The sequence below is a fragment of the Peromyscus californicus genome, unplaced genomic scaffold (assembly GCF_007827085.1).
Source record: "Peromyscus californicus insignis strain IS unplaced genomic scaffold, ASM782708v3 Scaffold_24__1_contigs__length_46423439, whole genome shotgun sequence".
NCBI classification, from domain to species: domain Eukaryota; kingdom Metazoa; phylum Chordata; class Mammalia; order Rodentia; family Cricetidae; genus Peromyscus; species Peromyscus californicus.
In genome coordinates this window covers 33,483,273-33,509,713 of record NW_026294535.1, presented here as the reverse complement: position 1 = coordinate 33,509,713, position 26,441 = coordinate 33,483,273, and the positions used below count along the sequence as shown (strand labels likewise).

Below are 26,441 nucleotides of genomic sequence, written 5' to 3'. Positions count from 1 at the left end.
ATTCTTTGTGGTAGGCTGAAAAAGAATGCTATTATAAACCTTGGTAAATCCTAAAATAGGACAATGGAAAATAAGAAATAAGTACGAAATCAAACATTCCGTGTCAAAGGTGATGGTTATGTCATTTCTTAATAAATTCACTGGAAACCTTCATGTTGTGTTTCTTATAATAGCTCATTCAATCCATCAACTTTGTTCCATGAGTGAAAAAGTCAACCCCATTATTCTAAGCCACAGGCATTAGAGCCTGGTACATAGTGTATGCTTATAATCTCAGCACTAGAAAGGCAGAAGCCTGAGGATTACAAGTTCAAGGTCATCCTCAGCTACATAGAGAGTTTGAGGTTAGCCTCACCTGCTGAAAACCAAAACAGAAAAATAAAGATGGACATCAAACAAATACATTTATTATGTGCTTTGCTTCTCCCCAGACTTTTGGTGTGCATCTCATAAAAAGTCTGCTTTTTAAGTTAGCATACAAAGTGATAGGTTTCATGACGGTGTTTTCATACGTGTTGTGAAACTGTGTTCTTAATTTATCCCCCTCTGCGCTGGCGTTCCCCATCTCCTTCACAACCCTCTTCCTGGTCCCCACCCCAAGAGGCCCCATGTTTTGATTTCACATTGTATGTTCTCCGTTACTCCCTCTTCTTCCTCTCATCAGCCCTTAAGACCTCAACTTCCCCTCTCACTCAACACACACACACACACACACACACACACACACACACACACGCACACGCACACGCGCGCACACACACACGCATGCACACACTTCTAGAGTTCTATAAGAAAAAAAGTATAATATTTGTCTTTCTCGGTCTGACTTATTTCACTGGACATAATGATCATCAGTTGTAAGCAATATAGCCATTTTCCTGCATAAAGATGAATTTAATGCTATTGTTTATATGTACTACAATCATTCATCTTTTGGTGGACATCTAAGCTTGCTTTCTGGCAGGGATTCCATGAACAGTGCAACAATAAACAAATATCTCTGAGGTATGTTAGCTTAGGTATCTACTCAGGAGTGGTACAGCTGTGTTTTATAGTGGTTCTGTTTAGAGTGGGCATACATTTTTTCATTTATTTATTATTACTCTGTGGATGTGCATGCCACAGTGACTGTGCAGAGGTCAGAGGACAAGTTTGTGAAGTCACTTCTTCCTTTCCACCTTGAGGTGGGTTCTGGGGGTCAGAGTCAGGTCACTAGACTTGCCCGGTGGGTATCTTTACCTGCTGAATTGTCACACCGACCCCACTTGTTCTATTTTGAGAAACCTACACACACACACACACACACACACACACACACACACACACACACACACACACACAGTGACTGCAGCACTTGGCATCCCTACCGGCACTGAGTAAGTGCTGCTGGAACCCTCTTTACTTTCCCCACATTCCTGCCAGCATTTGTTTCCTTGATAACAGCTATTCTGACTGGGGGGAGATGGAATCTCAAGGTAGTTTTAACTTGCATCTCCCGGATGGCTCAGGATGCTGAAAATTTGTAAAATATTTATCAGTCATGTCTTTCTTCTTTTGAGATCTGCCCATTGAGTTCGCTAGCCCTGCTTTTGACTTGGGAGTTTGGTTTTTGGTGTTCAACATTTGCAGTTCTTTCTGTTTTAGATATTAGTGCCTTGGCGGACGCCGAGTTTGAAACTATTTTTCCCCTGTTCTGTAGGCTGTCGGTTCACTTTGGTGATGGCTTCCTTTGCTGTGAAGATACATTTTGTGTCCTGTAATCCTCTCTGTCACTTGCTGGGATTGTTTCCCATGCTCTCAGGCGGTCTCAGTATAAAGCCCTGCCTTCTGCTTATATTTGAAATGTTTTCCCTGTGTTTTCTTCTAATACTTTCAAGATCATGTGTTCATGTCTTTGATCCCTCCCTCCCACCCTCCCTCCCTCCCTCTCTCCCTCCCTCCCTTCCTTCCTTCCTTTCTTCTGGTGCAGGGTGAGAGATGAGGATCTAGTTTCATTCTTCAGTAGGGGCACAGCCAGGACTCTGCTGCCCTGCTGAAGGTCCTTAGCAGGGTGGAAGAGTTTTCAGGTGGAGGCTTTAGGTCCTTTTAACTATGGGATCATATCATCTGCAGATGGCGGCACTTTGACTTCTTCCTTTCTTGTCCGTCAGCTTTTTATTCATTGTCTCATGGCTCTACTTCAAGCACTGTATCGAATGAGAGTGAGGAAGATACACTTTCTCTCACAGGACGTAGAACAATCAAGGTGGACCTGAGCTGGAAGCTCCTTCCCTGCCAGCTGTTTTCATAGTGCTGAAAGGTGCCGTTCAGGCCACCGGGTGAGAAAAGCCATCAGTGGACTTTCCCAGCAGTGGGGCACCGCGTAATATGACAGACCTGTCAGACACGATGTGCCTACTGGTGAGGTAGTGGGTGACGGTTTATGAGGGTAGCCATTTGCTTTTTTAAAATGTGGATTTGAAGCCTGATCCATGGGTGGGAATGATACAGTAAACCTGGTCAAAAGCCCATATCTGGGAAGGTTGTATGCTCTAGGAGGGAGTCTGCTATTAATGTTTTGCTAAATGTACATGTTAAACTTTCCCGATTGTTTATTTTTACAACTATAGATTTAGTGCTATTTCCAAAGAAGCGTGCCTTTGCCACGGGCAGAAATCAGCGCAGAGACACATAACTGGTGAAAATGCTGAGAATAAGCGACTGTCAAGTGTTCAGTCTCATGGGAGACATCTATCTCAGTTGGCCACAGGGCTCAGTTCCTCAATGGCTCAGAGAATACCGTGCAAGAGGAGACAGAAATAATAGAGAAGTCAGAAGATGGGAGGAATGTTGTGACATGCTGTCTTCTGGACAGGACGGGGCCATTGCATTTGTGAACTCACGACGGCTGTGGTTGTCTGCATAAGACACAGTCATTGGTCTAGCATGGGTAGGGGAGGGGCTCATGGTGCTCCACCCCTAACTGAAGAGCTGTTGGTGATTGATGGCTTCTGGGGGAAGAAGATCATTTTTCTTTGGGAGTGTGGCGGCTACTGGTGGGTTGTCCGTGGTCCTGTGGATGGCCCTATAGCCAACAGGCAGCACCAATTGGACTCAGTCATTATTTTAAAAAAGACGAGGAGGAGGGGAGGGGGAGAAGGACGAGAGAGGCAGGGGGAGGAGGAGGAGGGCATGAGGAGGAGGAGGAAGAGGAGGAAGAGGAGGAAGAAGAAGTCATCTTGCTCCTGCAGATGACTAGAGTTTGGTTCCCAGCACACACATTGGGCAGTTCACAACCACCTGTAGTTCTGGCTCCCGCAGATCCAGCGCCCTCTTCTGGCTTCCATGGGTAACTGCACTCACATGCACATGCCCACACACAGATGCACACTCATACAATTGAAAATCAAATTTAAAATTAAGAAAAGAAGAGGAGATGAAGCTGGGAAGAGGAAGAATTGGGGGAGGTGAGAAGATTGGAAAGGGGGATTGTGAGCCAAGATACATTGTATACAGGTATAAAATCTTCAGAGAATAATTTTTTTTTTTTTTTTTGGTTTTTCGAGACAGGGTTTCTCTGTGTAGCTTTGCGCCTTTTCCTGGAACTCACTTGGTAGCCCAGGCTGGCCTCGAACTCATAGAGATCCGCCTGGCTCTGCCTCCCGAGTGCTGGGATTAAAGGCGTGCGCCACCACCGCCCGGCTCCAGAGAATAATTTTTTAATTCAAAAAATATTAAAACATGGGGTGTGTGTGTGTGTGTGTGTGTGTGTGTGTGTGTGTGTGTGTGTTTTACAAAGTATGGAGAGATGAGTATGGAGCAAAAAAAAAGAATACTATGTAATGAAAAATATGCAAAAATTTAAATGTTTGAAGGGGAATAACAAAACATAATTTTAATATGATGAAGTAAAAATACTAGTGAAACTATAATAAAAAGAAAAATGGGGGATGTGTAACAAAGTAAGAGGACAATGAAAAAGGAAAGATGGAGTATTGGAGCAGATTTCTCTGGATCCTCCCACTCTGGAGACTGCTAGCTACACCCTCCAAGGTGCAGTCAGGTGCTCTTGTGGACTCATGTCCTTCCTATGGTTTGCTGGTGTTGGGCCTGTGTTGCCCGCTGTCTGCCATGTCCGGCTCCCTTGCAATGGTTTTCCTTATCTGCATGCCAGGGGCCTCCCCTGGCCAGGCTTAGCTTTGAGGCAGGTTCTCGTCCCCAGATCGTTCCCCCTAGAGAGTTGGTGAGTGTCTCCCAATTGTGTTGGGAGTATAAGAAGCAAGCACAGCTCTGAGAGCTGTAAAGGCTGATGACCCATCTCCAGAAGTATTCATGGCACGGTGGGAGAGTTGAAGCAGTGAGTGTTGAGTAGATGATGATGGGACCATCAGTGTTTCCAGGCTCTTTAGCAGTAGGTAGGTGGCTCCAGAAGTTGATCCATCCCTGAACTAAATCACACTCCAGAGTCTAGAGCTGGGCTACCTTTCCCTAAGCACTTTTCCCCTCCCCCCGCCACTGGTCTCCATTCTCCGTAGCTGCCTCACAGTCTTTTGCTATGGAGCTATAGCAGAGTCAGTTCAGGCTCCCTTCTTGTGGTTGGTTCTCATTCTTAAAGCCCCCAAGGTAGCTAACTTTTAAGCAGACAGGTTCTCTTTCAACATATTGGCAGGCCAGTCGCTGCCCTCCCAGTCACACAGAGTGACAGGATGGGATTCCTCTTGTCTGCTGACTCATCTGCTGGAGGAATCACTGTCTCACCAAACCCAAGGTGTGTGAGGATTGTAGGCTCGTCCTGAAGATAGGGGCTCCCCATGTCTTCAGGACCCCTACCCCATCACCACGTTCTGGAGAGCCCAGGGATGAGCTGTGTTCAGTTCATCTTGGTCTTTCCTGGTGTCACCGTTTTCTTTACACTTTCTGGATATGACATCACTGCCTTTGGGAACGTCTGATGTTCCCTCTCTTCCCTCTTTGGAGTAGTTTTCTACCCTTTTAAAGAAAGGAATCTCATCCCACTTCAGGCACCAGGAATGAGGATCCGAATGAATGCCAGTTCCTTGGGTGGTAATGATATTAGAAGTTGGGAAATGCTGCCTTTGAAAAATGAAAGACCAAATAGGTCAGGACCACAGGGAGAATTTTCTCTAAGGGAATACTTACTGTCTGCTGTGACCAAAGGCGTTGTATCTAACAGTTCACCGGGAAATTATAGCCACGTCACCAGAAACTGATCCTGAGCCAGATGAGGCAGGAGGAAGACTTAGATTTGCCTTTCTCTGAGGATGGACCAGAGTGACAAACAGGTGCAGCAGACCACCTCACCACCAGTCCTTGGGGGGGGGGAGGAGTGCACTAATTCCAGAAATGGGACATTGGTTTTCCAAGACACAGTACACAAATGGGGCATCTCCTTAGTCCCAAACCAGGAAGTTCCAAAGAGGGAAAACCGGGAAGGTGGACAGGTAGAAAAAGGAAGAAGTGTGGGGCAGGGTTAATACTCCATAAGCCAGGTGTGGTGACATACTCCTGTCATCCCAGCATTTGGGGGGCAGAGGTAGGAACATAAGAAGGTCAATGATATCTTCCACCCTATAGTAAGTTTGAGACTAGTCGTAGCTACTTAGGAATCCAATCCAGAGTGAGACCTGGTTTCAAAAACAAAACAAGAATCCAAATAGAATGGAAAAAAAACAAGAATAACTGCACTTTGTACACTAAATGCCCCGTTTACCTCCGTGACCTTGAACAAGCTATCTTAGATTTCTCTAACATTCTTGTTCTTTTTAATTTTTAAGACATTATTTATGTCGGGGGCAGGGTGGGAGTAGGCATGGGCATGCATGTGCTATGGCCTGCTTGTAGTCAGAGGACAACACGTGGAGTTGGCTCTTTCGTTCACCTTTATGTGGGTTTTGGGGATCGAACTCAGGTCCTCGGGCTTCACAGCAAGCCCCTTTATCTGCTGAGCCGTTTCACTGTCCTTAGGTTTCCCCTTCTGTATACTGCAGATGAGATTATAGTGCTTGCTCATTTGGGTTAATCAGATCTGACATTTGCCAGTGGCATTGTTCGTGAGGATGGTAATGCTAAGCTGTGCGTTTGTATACTTATGGTCTCTCCCCAAAGAGATGTTCAGGTCAGAGCTCTGAAGTTTTGAGAAAATGATCAGTCTGCATGACTGAGAGAGAAGGAGTTTGTATGACAGCTTTTCTTGAATCCTCTTTGTTTTTAATGACTTTGTTTTTAATGACGTTTAAAAGTCTGCCCATCTATAATGATCTTGCACATAGAACCGACGTGGACTCTGGGAAGGATCTGAGATAGGATTCACAAAACATTTAGAGATAAAATAACCTGGGCAGTCAGGATTTGAGAAAATGAAAAAATAAAATAAAAGTTTAGCCTTCTAAATGTTTTCCTTCCTTTTATGATGATACTGACTTTACCAAGTTTCTAGAATGTTAAAGACTCATTATTTAAACTATGGCAAGAGCGGAGTCCACAGGGGAAGAAGCCCATGGTTGTTTTTTGATATGAAAGGAAAGTAGTTTGCTTTCAGAATCCACCCATGTGCTGAGAGTTCCTAACAGCCAGGCACTTCTTTCATGTCATGTGAAATCACAGCTTGCCTAATAGGAAACTTGATGAACGTTTTTTCTCTGATGTCTCCAGAAACATGGGTGTGATTCCCCTGATCAAATCCCGGAGTTGCCATCTGGTAGAGAGCTATGTCTTTTAAACCTGTTTCGCTCCAAGAACTGAATCGTAAAGAGTTCAAACTGAGTTAAGTTATGAACGTCTTCAGTACGTTTTGACTACAGTTGTTTATCCTCTGAAATGTTTAGTGTGGTTCTGTGTCAATGATGCCCGTTGCTGAAAGGTCCTGATGAGCCCTTAGATGTTCGCACCTCACAGAGTCTGCCTCCAAGACTGGAACTTTCTCCTTCCTTGAAAGAGCACTATAAATTGGCACCTAGTCTCGCTTTGACCACCAGGTAGAAAGTAGATGGAAGGGGAGAAAATATCTAACACATTGTATGAAATAATCAGTGGGCAGCTCATGGTCTTCTTGCAAATTTTTACCAATGTAAAGAAAGTACTGGTCCCAGAGCTGGACCCACCCACCACTCTGGTCCTCTTTCCCAGCAGCAGCAGTGGCTCAACCAAGGTCCCCCACCATCTCCCCAGTGGTAAGGTCACTTCTAGGGGAAAATACTGTGACAGTGTTTGTAGTCTGCTTCTGGCTGGGTTGTTTCTTGATGTGCCTCCAAGAGGAGAGTCGGAAGCAGAGCTAAAAATTATTTTGGAGGTTGTACAGACTAGACAAAAAAAAATAGGAGCCCAGAAAAAGGTAATTTACCCAAGACCAAACGCCAAATAAATCATAAGACTGAAGCGCCACGTACTGTTCCTGTGGCTTCAAAGCCCAAATGAAGCTTTAGACAAACTCAGAATCCAGACTCTACCACAAAACTGCACCATTCCCTTAGAAATAAAAGGGGTACTCTGTGTTCATGGAGTTCGCATTCAGCGATCCAGTCATTAAAATCCTATTTATGTAATACGAATTTGTTAAGTATGACGGGGAATAATGAAATTTACTACAATTTGAAATGTATTTGCATTCATATAATTTAAAATGTCTCACTTAGGAAAGCAGCTCCATTATCTTAAGTAAAACACGTCTTCGTGTATTATAGACTCATTTTGAAATCATTGCTAAGATTAGGGAACATACAGAAAAATGAAAAAGTAAATAACAGCTCTTGCTCTCAACTCACCAGCCGGAAATAGAGCCCCACATCAACACACAGGTGTGCTACTGTGTGATTTTTAGCTGTGAGTCTGTGGGTTTGATTCCTGGGTCAACACAGGGAGGGACATTTGGTTTGGAACAAGCCTAGGAAGATTCCTACAGATAGGGAACACTAGAGCTGACTCTTGAAAGAAGGTGACTAAGGACAGAGAGCAGTCACAGTCTGTGACAGCGGGTGGCAGATCTGAGGAGCAAGTGCTTCTCTTTGGCTCTCTCCCAGGATTCCGAGAGGATGGGCGGGCAAGGACTAGACTGAAGAGCTGTGTGCCTCGTGATCGCAGTTTTGAATTTTAACAGAAAGCGACGGGAGGAAAGTCGTCTTTTTCTTGTGAAACTGCTTGCTGCAAATGAAACAGTTGAGCCAGGTTTGGTGGCACCTACCTGTCATCCCAGCCCTCAGAGTGTTTGGCCTGAGTTCAGTGCCAGCCTAAGCTGTAGAGTGAGTTCCCCCGCCAACCAGAGAGCCATAGCAAGATCCTGTCTCAGAAAGACAGTGGGCGGGGAGTCTGGGAAGATGGTTCGGTCAGTTGAGTACCTGCTGGGCAAGCATGAGGACAAGAGTTCGGATCTCCGGAGCCCGTGTAAAAATCCGGAGCTGGTGGTACACTTTTGTCATCCCAGTGATTGTGAGCTCGGAGGTGGAGAGAGCTGGATGGGGCTTACTGGCCAGCTGGCCCAGGCTATTTGGCAAAGTTCCAAGCCCGAGAGACACTCTCTCAAATAGAAAGCGGACGGTGACGGATGAAGGACACGGAGACTGTCCACTGACTTCCACACGTAGGCCCGCCCATGCACGCACCTGCACACACAAGCACGCATACAAACGAAACCAAACAATGCATGGATAAGAGAATGAATGAGTAGGTCAGCGTAAATCAAATCAGAAAACCGTAAAGCTCGAGTTCTTTTTTTTTTTCTGTTCCTTAATGTCAGACACCTTGGTGAACACCTCAGAGGAGAATGATGGACTCACTGGAAGCTAGTTGCAGAGCTGAGAGGAATCTTAATGTTCTTATCTGTAAACTGGAGAGCACTAGAGAGCTAGAGGAAGCCCGGAGGTTCAGGCTTATTGTTCACAGTGGGTAGACGCTGGCGTATTCATCGTCAAAAACAACTGACGTGGAGGAAGCTGGCTTAGGATGCTCAGGGCTCACTTTGACGTCTGGAGCTGAGAGCAGTTTCTCCGAGTCGCTGAACCTATATGGCCTCATCGAGTCTTTTCATGGGAACGACTTGGTTGGCTGCGGGCTAGGGAAGTCCTCGGTTAGCCAAGTACGTGGATCACATACTCGCGAGGAATCTCTGCTGATTCCATTGTCCAGGAGAATGTGGGAAGTGGAAACTTAAGTGGGCAGAGTGGTACCTCAAGAACGACTGTGAAAAGCTAGTTAAAAGTAGAAGAAGAAGCCGGGCGGTGGTGGCGCACGCCTTTAATCCCAGCACTCGGGAGGCAGAGCCAGGCGGATCTCTGTGAGTTCGAGGCCAGCCTGGGCTACCAAGTGAGTTCCAGGAAAAGGCGCAAAGCTACACAGAGAAACCCTGTCTCGAAAAACCAAAAAAAAAAAAAAAAAAAAGTAGAAGAAGAAAATACGAAGACTCATAAGCATGGGATATACTAATTATTACCCTTCCCTCCTTAGGTTGACTGACAGATCCCTGCAAAAGCAGAGAAAGCATATTTCACTTTTAATTTGCTATAACAGTGTAACTCATTGTTTAAGGAAATTTCCTCATTTCTTAGTGACTGAAGGTATTTTTGCTATTGTGTCAAATTAGAAATTTGCAATACAGTGAAGCCCTGTCCATTTGGTTGTATTTAAAGATTATGTCAAAATTAGATTTATTACCTCCAAAAATGCCCGTTTCTGTAGAAAAGATGGCTGTGGATCCCCATGGACAGTCCTAGCCAAGGGTTTGCTCATGAGCATGATGTCTTCGGCAGTGTTCAGAACCCTTTCCGGTTTCCAGATCCAAATGGTGGGTCAAGAGTGACGGGAGAACCAGGATGCATAGTAGTGACACTCACACATTCATGGCCACTGGGATGGGGATTTCATGCTAACCCAGACAATGACTGCCAGTATATCTATACCTTCTCATCAGTCCCAAGCCACAGACTGTACCATGAATCTTAGAAGGTCTTATTAATAGAAAAACCCGGAGTCGGGTATTGGGGTAAATTCTGAAAGATCAGAGAGACAAAACAAGTCACAGCCAACCTCACCTCACCAATGGACTGACTATATATAATAAAATGAAGTATTTGAGAACCAGAAGGACCCCACTGACTATTCTATAGACTAATAGGTTTACTCTGTGTGTTCTGTTCGGTTAGTGCTCCTATATCCCGCCCTGTAAGAGAGAAAACCAGAAGAACTTGGAAAGTGTCATGAACTGGCAACAGTACTGGAAAGATGAGATCGGTTCCCAGCCGTTTACGTGTTATTTTAATCAACATCAACGGTAAGTCAATATTTGTACGTGCATATTCATCTTGGTTGCTTGGGTGATGTATTACATGGGTAAATCGCAGTTTGGGCCTGCTTGGGAAAAGTGCGACTTGGAGATAATCTCAAGTTCTTTGTAGCCTGTGATCTCCGTTCTTTCTAGCGTGAGGAAGCCACCTCTTGCTCCGCTGGATGGGAGGTATAAAAAGATCATACAGGACAAAATGAGAGGGCTGGGGAAGGAAGGCAGGGAGGGATAGAGGAGGGACGGAGGAAGGGAGGGAGGGGTGGATGGATGGAAGGAGGGAGGAGGGGAGCCTGTACCCTAGATATACCTTGTGGATACACTACACGTGCTGATGATGTTGCTAAGGAACATTGTGCACTGTCAGTGTGCTGTGAGATTTACAGGCTATTGTGCGTAAGCTAAGTGTTATGCAGCGTTCGAACTACATCAGTTCTTAACCCTTCATTGTCCTTTCGATTCTGATGAAGTATCAAAATGTGTCCACACCGTTCAAACTCTACCTGCCTCAGGAGTCCTCAATGTACCATACTAGTATGTCAAGATGACCGCTTGGGTCAGAACGCTTGCCTGCCCATGTGGAGTAGTTATACTAAGCTACTTTTCCACATGTATTGTTGGATGGCGCACGGTTACTTCAACCCTGCCTCTCGTAATCTCTCTCTTGGTGAACGGGCACTGCCCATTCATCTGTTTACCTATCCCAGAACCATCCAAGTGGCCCGTAATTAGTTCCATCCTTTACTCCCCTTACCCTGTATTCGGCGTCCTGTGGATATCCCTGTGTGGTGACTCTTAGATCAGATTTGGATTGTTTTGTTTTCTTGGCTCTATCGCTGTGGTCATCTATTATGACCTGTCACCTCTACACTGTGCCACACCAAGCCATTATCCATGCTGCTGCCTAGGCCAGGTCTCTAAGCCCAGGAGTCTAGTCAGGTCACAGATAGTTCTCAGAATAAAGTCTTGCATGTCTTGGCGTAGTCTCTATGTCAGGACCCTGTCACTGCATAGCAACATGGCTCACTGTGGCAGTGGTATCTTGTGCTTCTGTGGGTTGGCGGGGCTCACTTGCCTCTAGGGGCAGGCTAAGATAGGTGTGTGATCCAAGATGAATATTGGTTATTGATAAAGACCATCAGTCTTCCCTTACCTCAGTGTTCAGAAAGCTACAATGCCTTCCTTAAAGCGTGGCGGTATGGCAGCCGCATTCAAGGCAGGAAGGCCTCAGCTCTAGAATTAGAAGAAAATATCACTTCTGTCATGTTCTGTTGGTCAAAACAGAGCCAGCGGGTTCATGGTGTATTGACAGAGCTCTCCCCTGCCACCACCACCCAGTAAGTACTCTGGAAGATTTGTGGTCGTGTTTATGGATAGGGTGTAGTTTCCACAGTTCCACATGTTGCAGACATCAGTGTCCATCTGCAGAGTGTGTCTTTCTGGGAATTAGTAAACTTCACATGATCAGTTCCTTTATCTAGACGTAAACAAATCGTGTCACAGCATACCCTTGAATTACAGTAGGACAGTGTCACCTAAGTGACATGAGGAAAAAGGTGTTGTCTGAGCACAGTCAAGAAGGAAAAACGGAAGTACTGGCCGCCATGTTTGTCTCACATGTCCTATAGATAACCGTGTACAACTTTGTCCCAGAGATCCGGAACCCTTGCTTCAAAGGAGCTTTTTAAAGTGCATCATGGGGCAAGAGAGATGGCTCAGTGGTTAGGAACACTGGCTGCTTTTCCGAAGGACAGGGATTTGATTCCCAACACCCACGTGACAGCTTATAATCATCCATAATTCTAGTTCCATGGCATCTGACACCCTCTTCTGGCCTCTGGGGTACCAGGCACGCAAGTGATGCACAGGCACATACAAGCAAAACACTCATACACATGAAGTAAAAAATTGAAAATAATAATAAAAAAAATGCATCATTGACTAATTACTTGAGAATCTCCGGCAGCCAGCCCAGGCATCAGCATTTTGACAGTCATCAGCCTATAGGAAGTCTGACATAACTGAGGACTAAAACCACTTCTGGCTCGTATACCTATCACTATTGAAATTCTCCTGTTACACTTTGTATGCCCATCTCCCTAACCCAAAGGTATGCTTGTTAAAGAGCATGCCCAGTCCTCTTCATCTTTGTTTCTCTGGTGCCTAGCCCAGTGGCTGTGTCTCAGTGGATATTTGGTGAATGGACGAAGGAATGCAGTGTATTGACTTAATAAGGAGATTTAAGGAATGGGCATTCATTGATGGATGAGCCGATACAAGTATGACGTCATCAACTAGGAATGAAAAGGGAATGACCTTGAAATGGCGGCACTGTACTGCAGCAACCAAGGCTTGAAAATAAGGTATTTTAGGTGTGTAGGTAATACACTGAGTGTTGGTTGTAACCTGAGCAGGTAGCTGGGGCTAGAATGCTAAAAGGGGGCTAGAATACTAAAAGGCCATTAACATCATACTAAAGACACTGTTTTTGTAATACAGGCAATAAATAGTCAGGCGGAGCTTTGTAAATTTTGTTTTTAACCAAAGATTGACATAAGTAGAGTTCCTTATCTGGGGAGTTAACTGAGTTTTCCAGTGTCTGAGTAACTGAGTGAGTGTTGAATGCATATTGGGTGTAGAAGATGAGTTAAAGACAGGGAGGCAGGAGAACGCTGGAATGAAGACATGATCTTTGTAGTTTTGAATGACTGTTAGGTGCCAAGTGAGTAATATTTTATTGAGATCACCTAATTTCTTATGAGTACTAGTCCCATTTAGCTCCCAGGGAGGAAACAGAGTCTTAAGGAATTATGTGGTTAATAGCCAGGGCATATAGCCAGCCCATAAGTAAAAAGAAATCCAGTCAGTTTGATTCCAAGCACTCCTTCTCTTAGCCATCTGCTGGATCTGATAGAGGTCTTGGGGGCCTAAGTGATGGTGGTGGTGGTTGTGATGGTGGCAGCAACATCGTTGGTGGTGATAACAGGGATGCTGTATCCAAAAGGCATTTTAGAGTAGGGACCAGCACACCTTCATGGCTGTGTAAGTGATGAGGGAAAGGAAGGTATCAAATTTGACTGCATGAGAGACAAGTGTAGTTCAGCTGTGGCTGTGCCGAACTAGAGGTACTCACTCCCAAGATGTCCCGAGGGTGCTTCAAAAAAGTTAGAAGCTCGAACTAACAGTCTAGGACCAGGAGATGGGGAGCAGTGTTAGATCTGAAACTCCTGGGCACCCAAGCTGTAGCTGAGGCAAAGGGAAAGAATGTGTAGCAGGAACACTATGAGAAGAGAAATGTTGATTGACTACATTTCAATCATAGGCAAGGAGGTGGAGGCAGAGTGGCCAGAGGCTGAGAGGAGAGTCCAAAGAACGGCACTTTGAAAGAGGACATTGTCCTGAAAGGCCTCTTGGAAGAGAAGGAGGCCATTGGGATCTGTTCTCAGGAGGATTTGGCAACAGTAGGTCCCACCTCAGAAGACAGGGATGGGAATCATTTTATATTAAGCCAAATGGACACCGTGAGGGCAATTAGTGAGTGCACCAAACTGTGAAGTTCTCTCTGTCGGAGAAAAGTCAGTCTGAAGCGGCTGTACAGTAAAGAGAAAATATTTGCTAATCACGTATCTGGTAAAGGGGTCATCTCCAAAGTATAGAAAGAGATCCTGCAACCTGAGAGCTATAACAACAGGAGTAGGCTTTTAACATGGGCTGAGGACTTGAAACGTTTCCCCAGTAGTCCCAGAAAGGCAGACAGGTGTGTAAACCACTATTGACATTGTTTATCATCCGAGAAATGCAATTCAAAACCACAGTGAGGTATCACTTTACCCTTCCAGGACAGCTCTTACTCTTTAAAGGATGAAACTGAGAAAGATAGCTGTTGGTGGTGGTGTGGGGAGAGAGGAGGCTCAGCAGTGTCCGTGGGCATATACAGTGGTGCAGCCACGGTGGGAGGCAGTGTGGCACTCCTGCCATAACACCCAAAGTGCCAAACCACCGAGTAATTCCGCTGCTGGATATTACTTTCAGAAATAATACTTGAAACTGGGATATCGAAAGGTCCATAGTACTTCTGTGTTTGTTGCTATAACATTCACAATAGCTGAGATCAAGAAACACTCTGAATGTCCGTGGACAGATGAATGGATGAAGAAAACATGGTATGTGGCCAGTACATGCCTGGAGTCTGAGTTCCTTGGAAGCCTAAAGCAAGAGGATGGTTGGAGCCTGAGAATCTAAGACCAACCTGTGCAGCACAATTAAGACTGTCCAGCCCATGCCATCTTAAGAGGACAAGAAATACACAACAAAACACAAAAGAAAATGCGGTTTACACGTACAATGGGCTACTTTTAAAAAGGATGGGATGCTGAGACGGCGTGTCAGTTAAATGTCTGTGCTACCCAGCCTGATGACTTGAGTTCAGTCTCTGGAAATGTCATGGTAGAGGGAGGGAACTGACTCCGGGCAAATTGCCCTGTGACCTCCACTAGCATGCCACGGCGAGCATACCCACACACATGCAATAGATAATATAACCGTTAAAATTTTAAAAGGAGGAAATTCTGTCATGGGGCAGCCTGGATGAACTTTGGGGATATTGTGCTCATTGAAGTAAGTTAGTCACAGAAAAACAAATCCTCTGTGATGGTAGGCTTCTGAAACAGTCAGATTCACAGATGACAGAGTGAAATGGTGGTAGTTGCTAGTGGCTGGGGAGAGAGAAATGGGGGCTTACTAATCTACAGGTGTGACGTTTCCCTCAGGTGGGATGAAACCCCTAGAGAGCTACGTATGATGTTGTACTGCTTGTTAAACTCCAGGGTAGTGTATGTTTCATGGTTTGTCAAGCTCCAGCAGGGCTGATGTACATGTGAACCCACAGAGACCATGACAGCATGCACAAGGCCTGTACAAGTTCAAGCCCCACAAAAATCCCAGCGTGGGGAAGAGGAAGTAGATGGCAAGTCCCGCCCCTAACCAAGAAGCTATTCACTCTTGACACTTGCTGGGAAAGGGGAAAATCTGTTTCCTTCAATGGAGTGACACTGGATATATAAGCCACACTCCAGGGTAGGTTCCATGCTCAGGAGTAGCTGGCCAACATAGAACAGACTTCAGACTTCATCTTTTTATGTTTTTTTTGGGGGGGTTGCTTATTTTGCTTTGGGGGTTGCTTTTTTTGAGAAACAGAGAGAGAACATGAGCTTGGGTAGATAGGGAAGTGGGCAGGATTTAGAAGTTGGGGGAGGGGAAAGGATATGATCTAAATAACATTGCATGCAAAAAATTTTGAAGCCCATAAAAAAGTTTGTTGAGCGGTCAGATCTTATGTTAAAGTTCTTACCACAATAACGTAAGAGTTGGGGGAAGCACTGGATAGCTGGAAGGGCAGAGAGAATGCATGTAGAGAAACGAGCCTGCTACAGGCTTAAACTGACCGGAGAAAGGAAAGAAATTAAACGTGTAACGTGAGTGCGGTAAAACGGGAGCACTGCCTGAGTGAGGAGCAGGAGACGGGAAGAAAGGAAGAATTTCCTCAGTAGGGAGCCCTTTTCTTGTGAGGTGGGAGCCAAGACAGGGAACGGACCCCGGTGGTCAGCACACTTTCCTACTGAGCCATTCCTTAGCAGCATCGGGTTTCTCCTGAAGCACCTGCCCTGGACTGGGCACTGATTTCAGAATACTGGTGGAGGCAAATGTCTCTCTCCTGCCAGCCGCCCCACCTAGCTGGCGATGATCCAGACATCGCTTCCCTGCTCCCCACTCTCTTCTCCTTTGTAAAGGGTCGCCTCTCATGCAGCCTTGAGTCCCCAGCACCCGTCCAGAAGGACCGTCCCTCCACAGTAGTGACAACTATCGGGTAGGAACAAGCCCTCTACCGTATACTCAACAGAAAACGCTGACCTCACGATACATCTGGTCCCAAATGTGCAGAGTCTGCAGCCCAAGCATTGGCTTAGTTCCCTTCCAGGATCATAATGTCCTGCGGTTCAGTCCGGTTAGGTGACTACATACCTAGACATACCAGTCCCACTAGTTAAAGTGTGCTCTCAATCTCACCATACTTCCTCGCTGCTGATACCAACCTGCTGTCCCAAGACTCCACCTGCAAGTTTGACCAATGTGCGCAAAATCAGGGGTCCCCGTGGCCCTACTCCACGGGCTCAGTTACATGCTGGAAAGACTGCCTCACAGAACTCAGGGAACACTCACTCACTATGCCAGGTGTTTACAAGAGACCGGGCTCAGAAACTGCCATATGGAATGTAGACGGGGCAATTAGACACTCTGTCCTGCATGCCACCCTTCTGGCATGTGGTTGTGTTCACCAGATCTCCCCTTTTGTAGGCATAACTGGCGACTAAATCAGCTTGCGGCTCCCGTCCCTTCCTGGAGGTCAGAGGGCAGTGCTGACTGTTCCAGCTCTTTGATCACAAGCTGGTTCCTCTGTAAGCAATGCCCCCACCCTTTCAGAGTCACCTCATTAGTGTTAACATCAACTCCAGTGGGAAAGGAAGGAGCTTCTTGTGAACAAGAGTGGTCCCGTTACCCCTAGAATAGGAACTCTGCCCAGAATCCAGGGCCAAGACAGAATAAATATTTCTGATTGTATCACATATAAGCCTCTTGTGTTAGTCTTCATGCAGCAGTTTAAGCCAGTCACACCTCCGTCAGAATGGATACACACCTCTGTCGTTCATGTCACCATCCTGTCTGCAACCTGTCAAGTAGAGACAGAAGCGAGGGTGTTTATCACAGCCTGGCGACGAGGCACGATTCTCAAGTGACTCTGGGAAAGCAGGGGTTTCAGCTTGGTCCTTCCGTCTGACATATGTGAGAGGAAGCAGGAGTGTCGATGAGGTGTGAGATGGCAGCTCCCTGGTGCCATCCACACTGGTGCATCTCTTACTACTGCCGCACATGGAGTCAAAAATAGACTCACGGCATCCACTCCAGATGCTCTTGGTAAGATGAACTTTATATTGCAAGCAACCTTTAGATTTCACACAATCGTGGGAAATTAAGAGGCATAGTCACCGGGAACTTCCATTTTCAAGAAGCGGGTGTTATTTTTTTTTTTTTTTAAATCTAAGGTAGAGATTGTTGGAGTCTTGCTATTTAAGATTTACTGGGGTGAACCGTGTTCAGGAGGGTAATCTGCAGGACCAGACAGCCAGCAGCAGTGGAAGGTCAGTCCTCATGTCCTATGGGTGACTTCATCCCAGGACTACATCCATTCATGGTCTCGTATTAGCTCACAGCAGTTTATCTCCCTCATCCTTGGTACCCACAATCTTTCTAATGTGTAGACTTTGTATCGATAGTGTTTGTTCGAGTAGGATTACTACACGTTTTCCTTATTGTTCCTTGGGCTTATCTTTTTTTTTTTTTTTTTCCAGCAAAACCCAGCTTAGGCCCCCTTAACAAGAATACTCTAATAGTAGAATGGGGATTCTACAGCCAGATCGCTGCTTTAAACAGGTGCTTAGAGGCCTTCCTCTTTGCCTTAACTGGTTGGCACCTGAGTAATGCAGGAAGTATGCAGATTACTGATAAAACGACTATTTATTAAAGGATTATATTGGAGGGAATAACTCACTAATACAGGGTAAGGCAGATTCAATCTCAGAGTCCTGGAAGTTCCACGCTGCTTCATACCACCTGATTCGGTCCCCACCATCCAAGAAAGCGAGAGAAGGGGCCTGTGTATGTGTTCCCCAGGTCTTAAGCTTAGCCAAGAGGCCACGCCCTAGGGGCTGGTACCCCAAGGCCATAGGTGTGATGAATACCCATTACACCTGAGCAGGTGTGAATTTCCTTGGAAAGGCCCTCGGATCATCTCTTGAATTCTGCTGTTGCAGATGTCTACACGGCTGAGATGACTCTGGTTGGTCTTCTTAGCTTTGTTTGTTTGTTTTTTGTTTGTTTTTACTGCCTTTCCTTGACTTGATTGTGTCTCAATTTTAAGACTCTTATTTGATCTTATCATCATCATCATCATCATCATCATCTTTGATTAATTTTTTTTCCTGTTTCCAGTCCAGCTTCAAATCCTGTTACTGAGTTATATGTCAGTCATGAGATATAAATAAATAAATAAATAAATAAATAAATAAATAAAACAAAACAGACATGTTCTCTGCCTTCTTGGAGCATATAGCTTACAGTGGCAATATCATATAATTAACAAGTCAGGGAAAGCAGTGGAGGAAGACCTATAGGTACTGCTTTGAGATTCTATAACGTGATGGGGCGGTACAGACCTGAGTGAATCACGTTGGTAGAAGCAGAGATGGTTCAGGAACTCCCAACTAAGGTAGGTAAAAGCAAAAAAGAGGAAGACTATTTTAGTGTGAGGTACTCCGGAGTACTGAGGCCAGGAAGCTTTTTTGAGGTTTGATCATTGTAAAGCCAGTGAGGTTGGAGAGCAGCGTGAGAGAGAAAGAAAGAGTGTATGTGTGCATGTTGTTGACACTGGAGAGAAGTGGGGAGGGGGGTGTTCAGCTTTCCCCCTGCCTGTTCTGGTCCACTCAAGTTACTGTTTCCCATAATGCCTCTGTTCCTTTCATCCTGTCCCCTTATCTGGGGACACCTTCATTATTTTCACTACTAGATATTGGCACAGCACAGTGGTTCTAGGATGGGCCTGGGCCCAGCCATTTCCTCCTACTGTGGTTCTGGGGGTATGATGGCCTCAGTATTCCATGTGTCTCCTCACACCTTGGCTGGTGCCATTACTTGTTTCCATTCTGTATTCCCACATCACCACGGTGGCTTTTCCATGACTTCCCAGAGTTAAATGAGTGTTCGGGTCCTCCTGCTTAAAGGCAACGACCACATGACACCGAGGATCTGGATTTACGCTTCTCTCGCCTGATTCACTGTATAACTTGGGTGAATGGCTTGACTCCTCTGCCTTGGTTTCCTCCTCACCTGTGAAATGAGAGTGACCTTGTCTATCTCGAGGAGTCTGGCTTTTATCTGGGTTATGATAAAGAGTGCATATGCACAGCAGTGCATCCTAAGTAATTATATGTTTGTCTCCTTTCATTTTAATCCATGTGTAGCAAGTAAGGGACAGGAACAAGTAGCTTGGTTATTCTCTAATTGGAGGCCTGGGCACTGACAGATTCAATAAATGGGGTTTTATTAATGGATAAAGCAATATAACACACGCAAGAGAAAGAGTCTATTGCTCAAAAAAAAGTAAATATGCTATACTTATGCCACTGAATGGATAGATTCTAATTCTGGGGTGTGTATTTTTACTCTTAGCATTTTAAAGACAGATGAACATAACAGCCTGAGTTCAAATGAGTAGAGAGCTCTGCAGAACACAGTTTGAAAGCCATTAAAGGAGAGAATGAAAAGCAATTGGTCAGAAAAGTACTGCTCGCTCACATGGAGCTTGATTTTTCTCACCTATAAAATTTGATAGCCCGACAACTTACCAGTCTTCTGCGGCTCCTTTACGCCCAAGCTGTGCAATTTCAACGACTCTTAATTCTGAGTCTCGTACATTCAGAATAACTTAAGATGCTTTATAAAACCCTAATGGTGCAAGAGAGAGAAAGTCACGAAAGAACCAAATGGTCCACGGTCAACGGAGGAGCAGTCAGTGCCATTACCTCACAGTAATTAGATCTTGTAAGGGTGACGCTATACGAAGATATGTGCGCTTCTGAATACATTTATAACACATACAGTGAGAAATGCTTCGTTGCTTGTAATTTGTTTTTATCCCGTCTTCGGATTCCAGAAACAGATTTGCTCTAATAAACACCTTTATTTTTAATATATTTATAGACTGAATTTAAGTATATCATTGGCTCTGCAGATTTTCTTTTCTTTTTTCTGTCTGCGTTTTCCAGGACAAATTTCTAAAGAAAAAGATTTCTCATGTGTGGACTTCTTAGGATTAATTTGCATACAAAAACGGGAGGGACCTGGGTTTTTAATTTATTTGGTTGTTTTTATTGGCGGCAGGGTGGTGGTGGTGGTGTAAGTTCGTGCCACGGCCCACGTGTGAAGATCAGAGGAAAGGTTCTCCTTCCTCCTGTGGGGGCAGGTCTGTCTAGTGTCTGCTGCTGCCCTGTGTACCCCAGGCTAGCCAGCCTGTGAGTTCCACCCCATCTCAACAAAGGATTACAGATCTAGCCTCCTTATGTAGATTCTGGGGGATGGGACTCAATCATCACGCTTGCACCTGCTGGACCATCTCTCTGGCTCAGACCTGAACTCTGAAGAAACCATTGAATCAGTTAACTGCTGTGCTGTAGGTTAAAATTTTCATTGCTGATGTTGTTTTCTATAGTCTGTGAGAGATATTTCTTGATCTTTGATTAGAGAAGGGCTTGATTCCATGGTTTTTTAAATTTTTTGTTTTTATCTCATGTACATTGGTGTTTTGCCTCATGTATGTCTGTATGACGGTATCAGGTCTCCTGGAACTAGAGTTACAGATGGTTGTGAGCTGCCACGTGGGTGCTGGGAATTGAACCTGGGTCCCTTGGAAGAGCAGCCAGTGCTCTCAACCACTGAGCCATCTCTCCAGCCACACCCCCCCACACATAGTTCTTTTTTTAAATGAGCATATTAGCTTTCTCTTTATACAATGAGTTCAGTGACATATGATGTGTCTTAGAGAACAAAACAGCAAATCTGGAATCTTACCCAGATTGAGTCTTTCCCGTGTGCATTTGTGTCTAGTTCCATATTGAGAGATTACATCAGAATTGAAGGCTCTGTTTCGTCTCCAAATCTGTACTTTGAAAAAAGTAGTGTTTGCTGTCTCCAGCAAGCTGTAGGATATGTATGGAATTCATTCCAGCATTCCTTCCCAGCCTGCCTGACATCTAAACACCATGCATTATTTAAAATGTGAAATTGAGAGTCTATTTTCTGATGGTTAATCAGAATGTCTTTATGCCGTCGAGTTCATCTTCTAACGGCTTTTATCATCGTGGCAATAAAATCACAAGGGTGATGTTATCAAATCACTTTTCATTTAAGATGCTTTATGCAGCCTTCAAAGAGAGTCGTAGGGGAATTTGGGAGGAAAAATACAAGAACCATAGGACAAGTAGGTCACAGAGTGCAGCATCATCCGCTGGTAGAATGCAGGACAGGGCTGTGCGTCAGGAGACTTCGGTTCTATGCATAGCTCTGTTCTTGACTCAGTGAATGACCTTGGGCCACTTACTGAAGAGTTCTTACCTCAGTTTCATATGAGCTACAATGGGGCCAGGAGGCGTGCTCGTGGCATATGGAGAGTGTGTGTGGAGCTCGCAGTCTCACAGACTGTCACATCTGTTCAGTCCTTTACTCCAATCCTTTGTTAAATAAAAAGTGTGTGTGTGTGTGTGTGTGTGTGTGTGTGTGTGTGTGTGTGTGTGTGTGCGTGTGTGTGCTGAAACTGATTGACTCTCAAGAAGTGAGCCTCTTAAGGGTTTGTTTGGGTTTATGAGTTTGAAGGAATACAGTCCATCACCTGGGGGAAGGCCTTGTCAGCTGGATGGCTGGTGGGTTTTTCTGGAAGTGAGGAAGCAGAGAGCAGACAGGAAGTGGGGCCAGACTGTGAGACCTCAAGGCTCTCCCTTAGTGACCCTCTTCCTCCAGGGATCGTTCCCACCCCTGAAGCTTCTAGACCCTTCCCAATAGCACCACCCAAGCTAGCAGGAGGGCAGGTGTGGTGGGGCCCACCTTGGGAGGCAGAGGCAGAGGCAGGCAGATCTCAGAGTTAGAGGCCATCCTGCTCTACATAACAGTCAAGCCAGCCATGGCTACATAGGGATACTGTCTTCTGAAAGAGAAAAAAAAAAAAAAAAAGGCATTGCCAGCTGAGCACCAATTGTTCAAAAACATGAGCCCAGTGGGGGACATTGCATATTCAAAGCAGGGAAAATCCCAAATAAACAAATGCCTGCTGCAACCTTTTCTGTATTGGAACAGCTTTGATAGCCGTGGGTATCTCCTCAGCACGCCTAGCCATCTTCAGTTACCAAGAACTTATCTCTTGTTTTTTTTTATTTAATTAGCTCTTGGAGAGCTCTGTATCTCCACTAAGCAAGGGTGAGGTCACTGGGGATGGGGAGAGGGCCATGGGGAGTCCCTGGCTGCAGAGCGCCTCTGTGGCGAAGTTTCTGGTGTGAGGGGATGGTAGCACAGCACTGAGACTCTCCTTGCTGTCTTGAAAGCATGTGCTTAAACTGGCCAACTTTACATTGCGCTTTACCACAGTCCTGGCTAGTGCCGTGGTCTCGCACTGGAGGCAGACTGTCTTGTCTGAGTTTCATGGCAGACATAACACCTTTCGGGTTCCAAGCCAGGGAGCAGTAGGATGGAGCAAACACCGTCTTCTGCTGCTGCTGCTCCACCACATCCCTTGGCTCCTCCTCCTGCTCCTCCCCCTGCTTCCTTGCTTCTCCTCCTCCTGCTGCTTCTCCTCTTGTTCTTCTCCTACTCCTCTGCTCCTTCTCCTCTTCCTGCTCCCTCCTACCCCTTCTGTCTCCTCCCCTCCCCTCCCCTCCCCTCCCCCTCCCTCCCTCCCTCCCTCCCTCCCTCCCTCCCTCCTTCTCCTTCCCTTCTCCTTCTCTCTCTCTCTCTCTCTCTCTCTCTCTCTCTCTCTCTCTCTCTCTCTCTCTTTGGTCTGTTTTCTGAGATGCAGATGCATCCCTGCTATGTAGACTTGGCTGGTTTTAAACTGTGCAATCCTCCTGTCTCTGCCTCCTGAGAATGGGGACTGCAGGGATGCATCATGCCTGGCTGTGATGGCCTTCTCTCTGCAACCTGAGCTGGCCTGTTCATCATGAATCGGAAGCTTTCCGTTACCGCTCTTGAGTCTAGACACTAAAACGGCGTCCAGGACAGGGTACCTTATAGGGCATTAGCTCTGAGTAGCCATGACACCTGTCAACTCACATACAGCTGATAATAAGGCTTCTTCCACTCATGTCTGCTTTATGTATGCTGCTCACCCCCTGCCCCCCATCTTCGCTCTGAGAGCATGGACTTGGCATGTTGGGTACATGCTCCACTCTTGAGCTGCATCCTAGCCCTACATGCTTCTCTGAGAGCAACTTTCCCCAGTTTCTAAACTTGTAAGATTTGCATTCTGGGCTTATGTACAAGCCCTGTAATTTATTTTTCTACAAATATATATTATTGATTTGAATGGATCATTTTAGTCTCTTATGATTATTTTGAATCTTGATTCTAGTAGTTATTATACTGGTTATTTCTATTCCAACACTCTGTGTGTGGGGAGGTGTGTGTGTGTGTGTGTGTGTGTGTGTGTGTGTGTGTGTGTGTGTCCATCTCTGTGTTGGTATACTTGTGTGCATGTACATGTGTGTTCACTCACGTGGAGAAGTCTTGGGTGTTGTTCCTCAGGTACCATCCATCATTTCTTTTGAAACATGATCTCTCCCTGGCTGGGGAGCCCCAGGGATCTCTCTGTCTCCACCTCCTCAACACTGAGATTACACATGTGTGTTACCATGCCTGTCTCTGTAAGTGTAGGATCTGGGGATCAAACTCAAGTGCGTGTGTTTGCAAAGCACTTTACTGACTGAACCCTTAAATACTCTCCACCTTTAAATACCATGGTAACCATAAGTCGGAATAGCTTCGATATTCTTATCCTAGTTGTTGATAGAGATGCTAAAAACCACTGGGACTTAGAGACCTATTTCATACTGCCCCAGCCAGCGGTAGCTGACTTCTGTCCATCGTGCTACCTCTGTGTCAGAAGTTGTTGAAATGCTTCATATATGTTAATTCCCCAATTCTGCACGGTTGTACCACCTGTTCCGTCCATCGTCCTCATACATAGTGGACCTGAAGCCCCGAGAGGTTAAGCAGCCTATCTGAACCACGTACCTGGCAGATAGTAGCCAGGATTCAAAACTTTTTAAGCAGTGAATAATAAGTGTACATATCTAGAGTACAGTGAGATGATTCAATACATTCCTACATTGGACACCCGTCAAATCAAGCAATACTAATCCCACCTTCTCGGACATCTCTTATTTCCTTAAAGCCTGTGGACTTCTGCTACAAGTTCTTCATACAATACATAGTAGGCTATTGTAAGTTGTATTTATCCTGTTGAGCTGTAGAATACAGCAACTCCTTTCTCCTATCTAACTTTATGGTGGCACTGTTGCCCGTCTCCATTTATCTGTCTTTGTGAGTCCCTCTATTGTGCTCTTCCTCATCTTTGAGATCCACTTCAAACCTCTGCACTCCGTTCCCAGAGTCCGTATGACTTCCTCCCCGATGAAGAGTTCCTCACAGTGACCAGGGTTCTAGCCCGTGTTGGACTCTGACAACACAAGAGTCTCTGCTACTTCTGACCAGTGAATCATTACTGTAAACACTTTCCTGTGGTGACCACTGATGGCGACATAAACGGAAATGCCACCCTGATGAATTTGAGCCTTCTCATGGGCGCACCCTCTCCCAATAAATTTGTTCCCCAAAGCCTGTATTGCTGTCCTTTCATATCTGCTCACAAGATATCCTCCCCCCTCCCCGACCATCCCCAGGCACATTTAAGCACTCCTTCTTTCCTGTTATCTCCGCTCTGTGTGCAAATGTCCGTTGCAAATTGAAATGGATCTTTGCCATAAGGAACAGCAAGCATCCAGAGAACACCTCAAACAAGCATGTGCCGATGTCGTGCTGGGTGGTGGGAGTGTAGACAGAAGAGAGTGTTCCCACCCTCACGTTTACTGCTCATGGGCAAGCCGACAAGTAGGGTGGCCCTGATGCCTGCCAGTCGTAAGTGTTAAGCAAATGTCGAGTGGCTGAATGGAAGAGAACCAAATCCCAAGAAAGTCTTTTTAAACACCCAAGTAAATGTCTAGAAACTGTACTTTAGATTTTGAGGCCTATGACAAGGAAAGGTTGCATGTCTGTCTTAGGTTATGTGCAGCCTTACGGCTTCCTGCTAATGCCCTTGCATGACTATGGGCAAAGAGTAGCCTCAGCTGGGCAGTGGTGGCGCACGCCTTTAATCCCAGCACTCGGGAGGCAGAGCCAGGCGGATCTCTGTGAGTTCGAGGCCAGCCTCGTCTACAGAGCGAGTTCCAGGACAGGCACCAAAACTACACAGAGAAACCCTGTCTCAAAAACAAACAAACAAACAAAAAAGTAGACCCCATCTGGAATATTGGTGGTCAGATAGCAAACGAAAAGAAAACGGATCTCACTAGGAATACATACTGTTCACGGCATAGACGATTTCTGTGGATTTCAAACACTATTTTTTTTTAACCATGTTCAAATGATCAGTGAGCATTGGATATCCCATGCTACAGGGATAAAGTTGAGCTGCTAGCACACACAGGTGCTATTATTTAGTCATAAGTCACGCCTTTAATTGTTGTGCATGCTTCTCAACAGCACTTTCTTTGTAGAAGCGTATTAAAGAGAGACTTACCGTGTAGGAATAGAGCCTCCAAACTAATGCAGCTCAATTTTATTTTATTTTATTTTATTTTTATTTTTATTTTTATTTTTTTTGGTTTTTCGAGACAGGGTTTCTCTGTGTAGCTTTGCGCCTTTTCCTGGAACTCACTTGGTAGCCCAGGCTGGCCTCGAACTCACAGAGATCCGCCTGGCTCTGCCTCCCGAGTGCTGGGATTAAAGGCGTGCGCCACCACCGCCCGGCGCAGCTCAATTTTATAATTCAGAAGCATTTTAATATCGGCTTCATGCATTTTAAACAAGAGACACAATTGCACAGCAGACAACAAGAAGACTGAGTGTAAAACTATTATTCGTGTATCCAGTGCTGTGTAATTTAGGGGTCCAGACGCGTGAGTCATTGGTGGCCTGGATAGAAATGCTAGGACTGTTTTTCTTTTCTTACATGCAGTAGCAAAGTGTGTGTGTGTGTGTGTGTGTGTGTGTGTGTGTGTGTGTGTGTGTGTACTCTTTTAATTATTTAATTTAAAAATAGCTGCTTGGTGTACAATACATTGTAACGACACAGGCTTCTAACAACTGGGAACCTTGTAGAGTGACCGCGTTGTAGTAGGAAGTAACCTTTCCTTCAGGCTTCCGTGATTACAGACGCTCAGGTACAAGGGGCATCAAGATCATGATGGGGAAATCTACAGAGACAACCAAACCAAACTAGTGGGAACTCATGAACTGTGGG

The 26,441-nt window shown here is 45.5% G+C and overlaps 1 protein-coding gene across 1 annotated transcript in view; it reads left to right on the top strand.

The window, feature by feature from the left end:
* The window catches only part of Kcnmb4 (potassium calcium-activated channel subfamily M regulatory beta subunit 4), a 59,235-nt gene that overhangs the window by 17,593 nt on the left and 15,201 nt on the right, over window positions 1-26,441 (top strand). Inside the window, exon 2 of the mRNA XM_052753407.1 lies at window positions 10,131-10,258. Coding sequence (XP_052609367.1) covers window positions 10,131-10,258 — 128 coding nt within the window. The remainder of the gene's footprint in view (window positions 1-10,130; window positions 10,259-26,441) is intronic.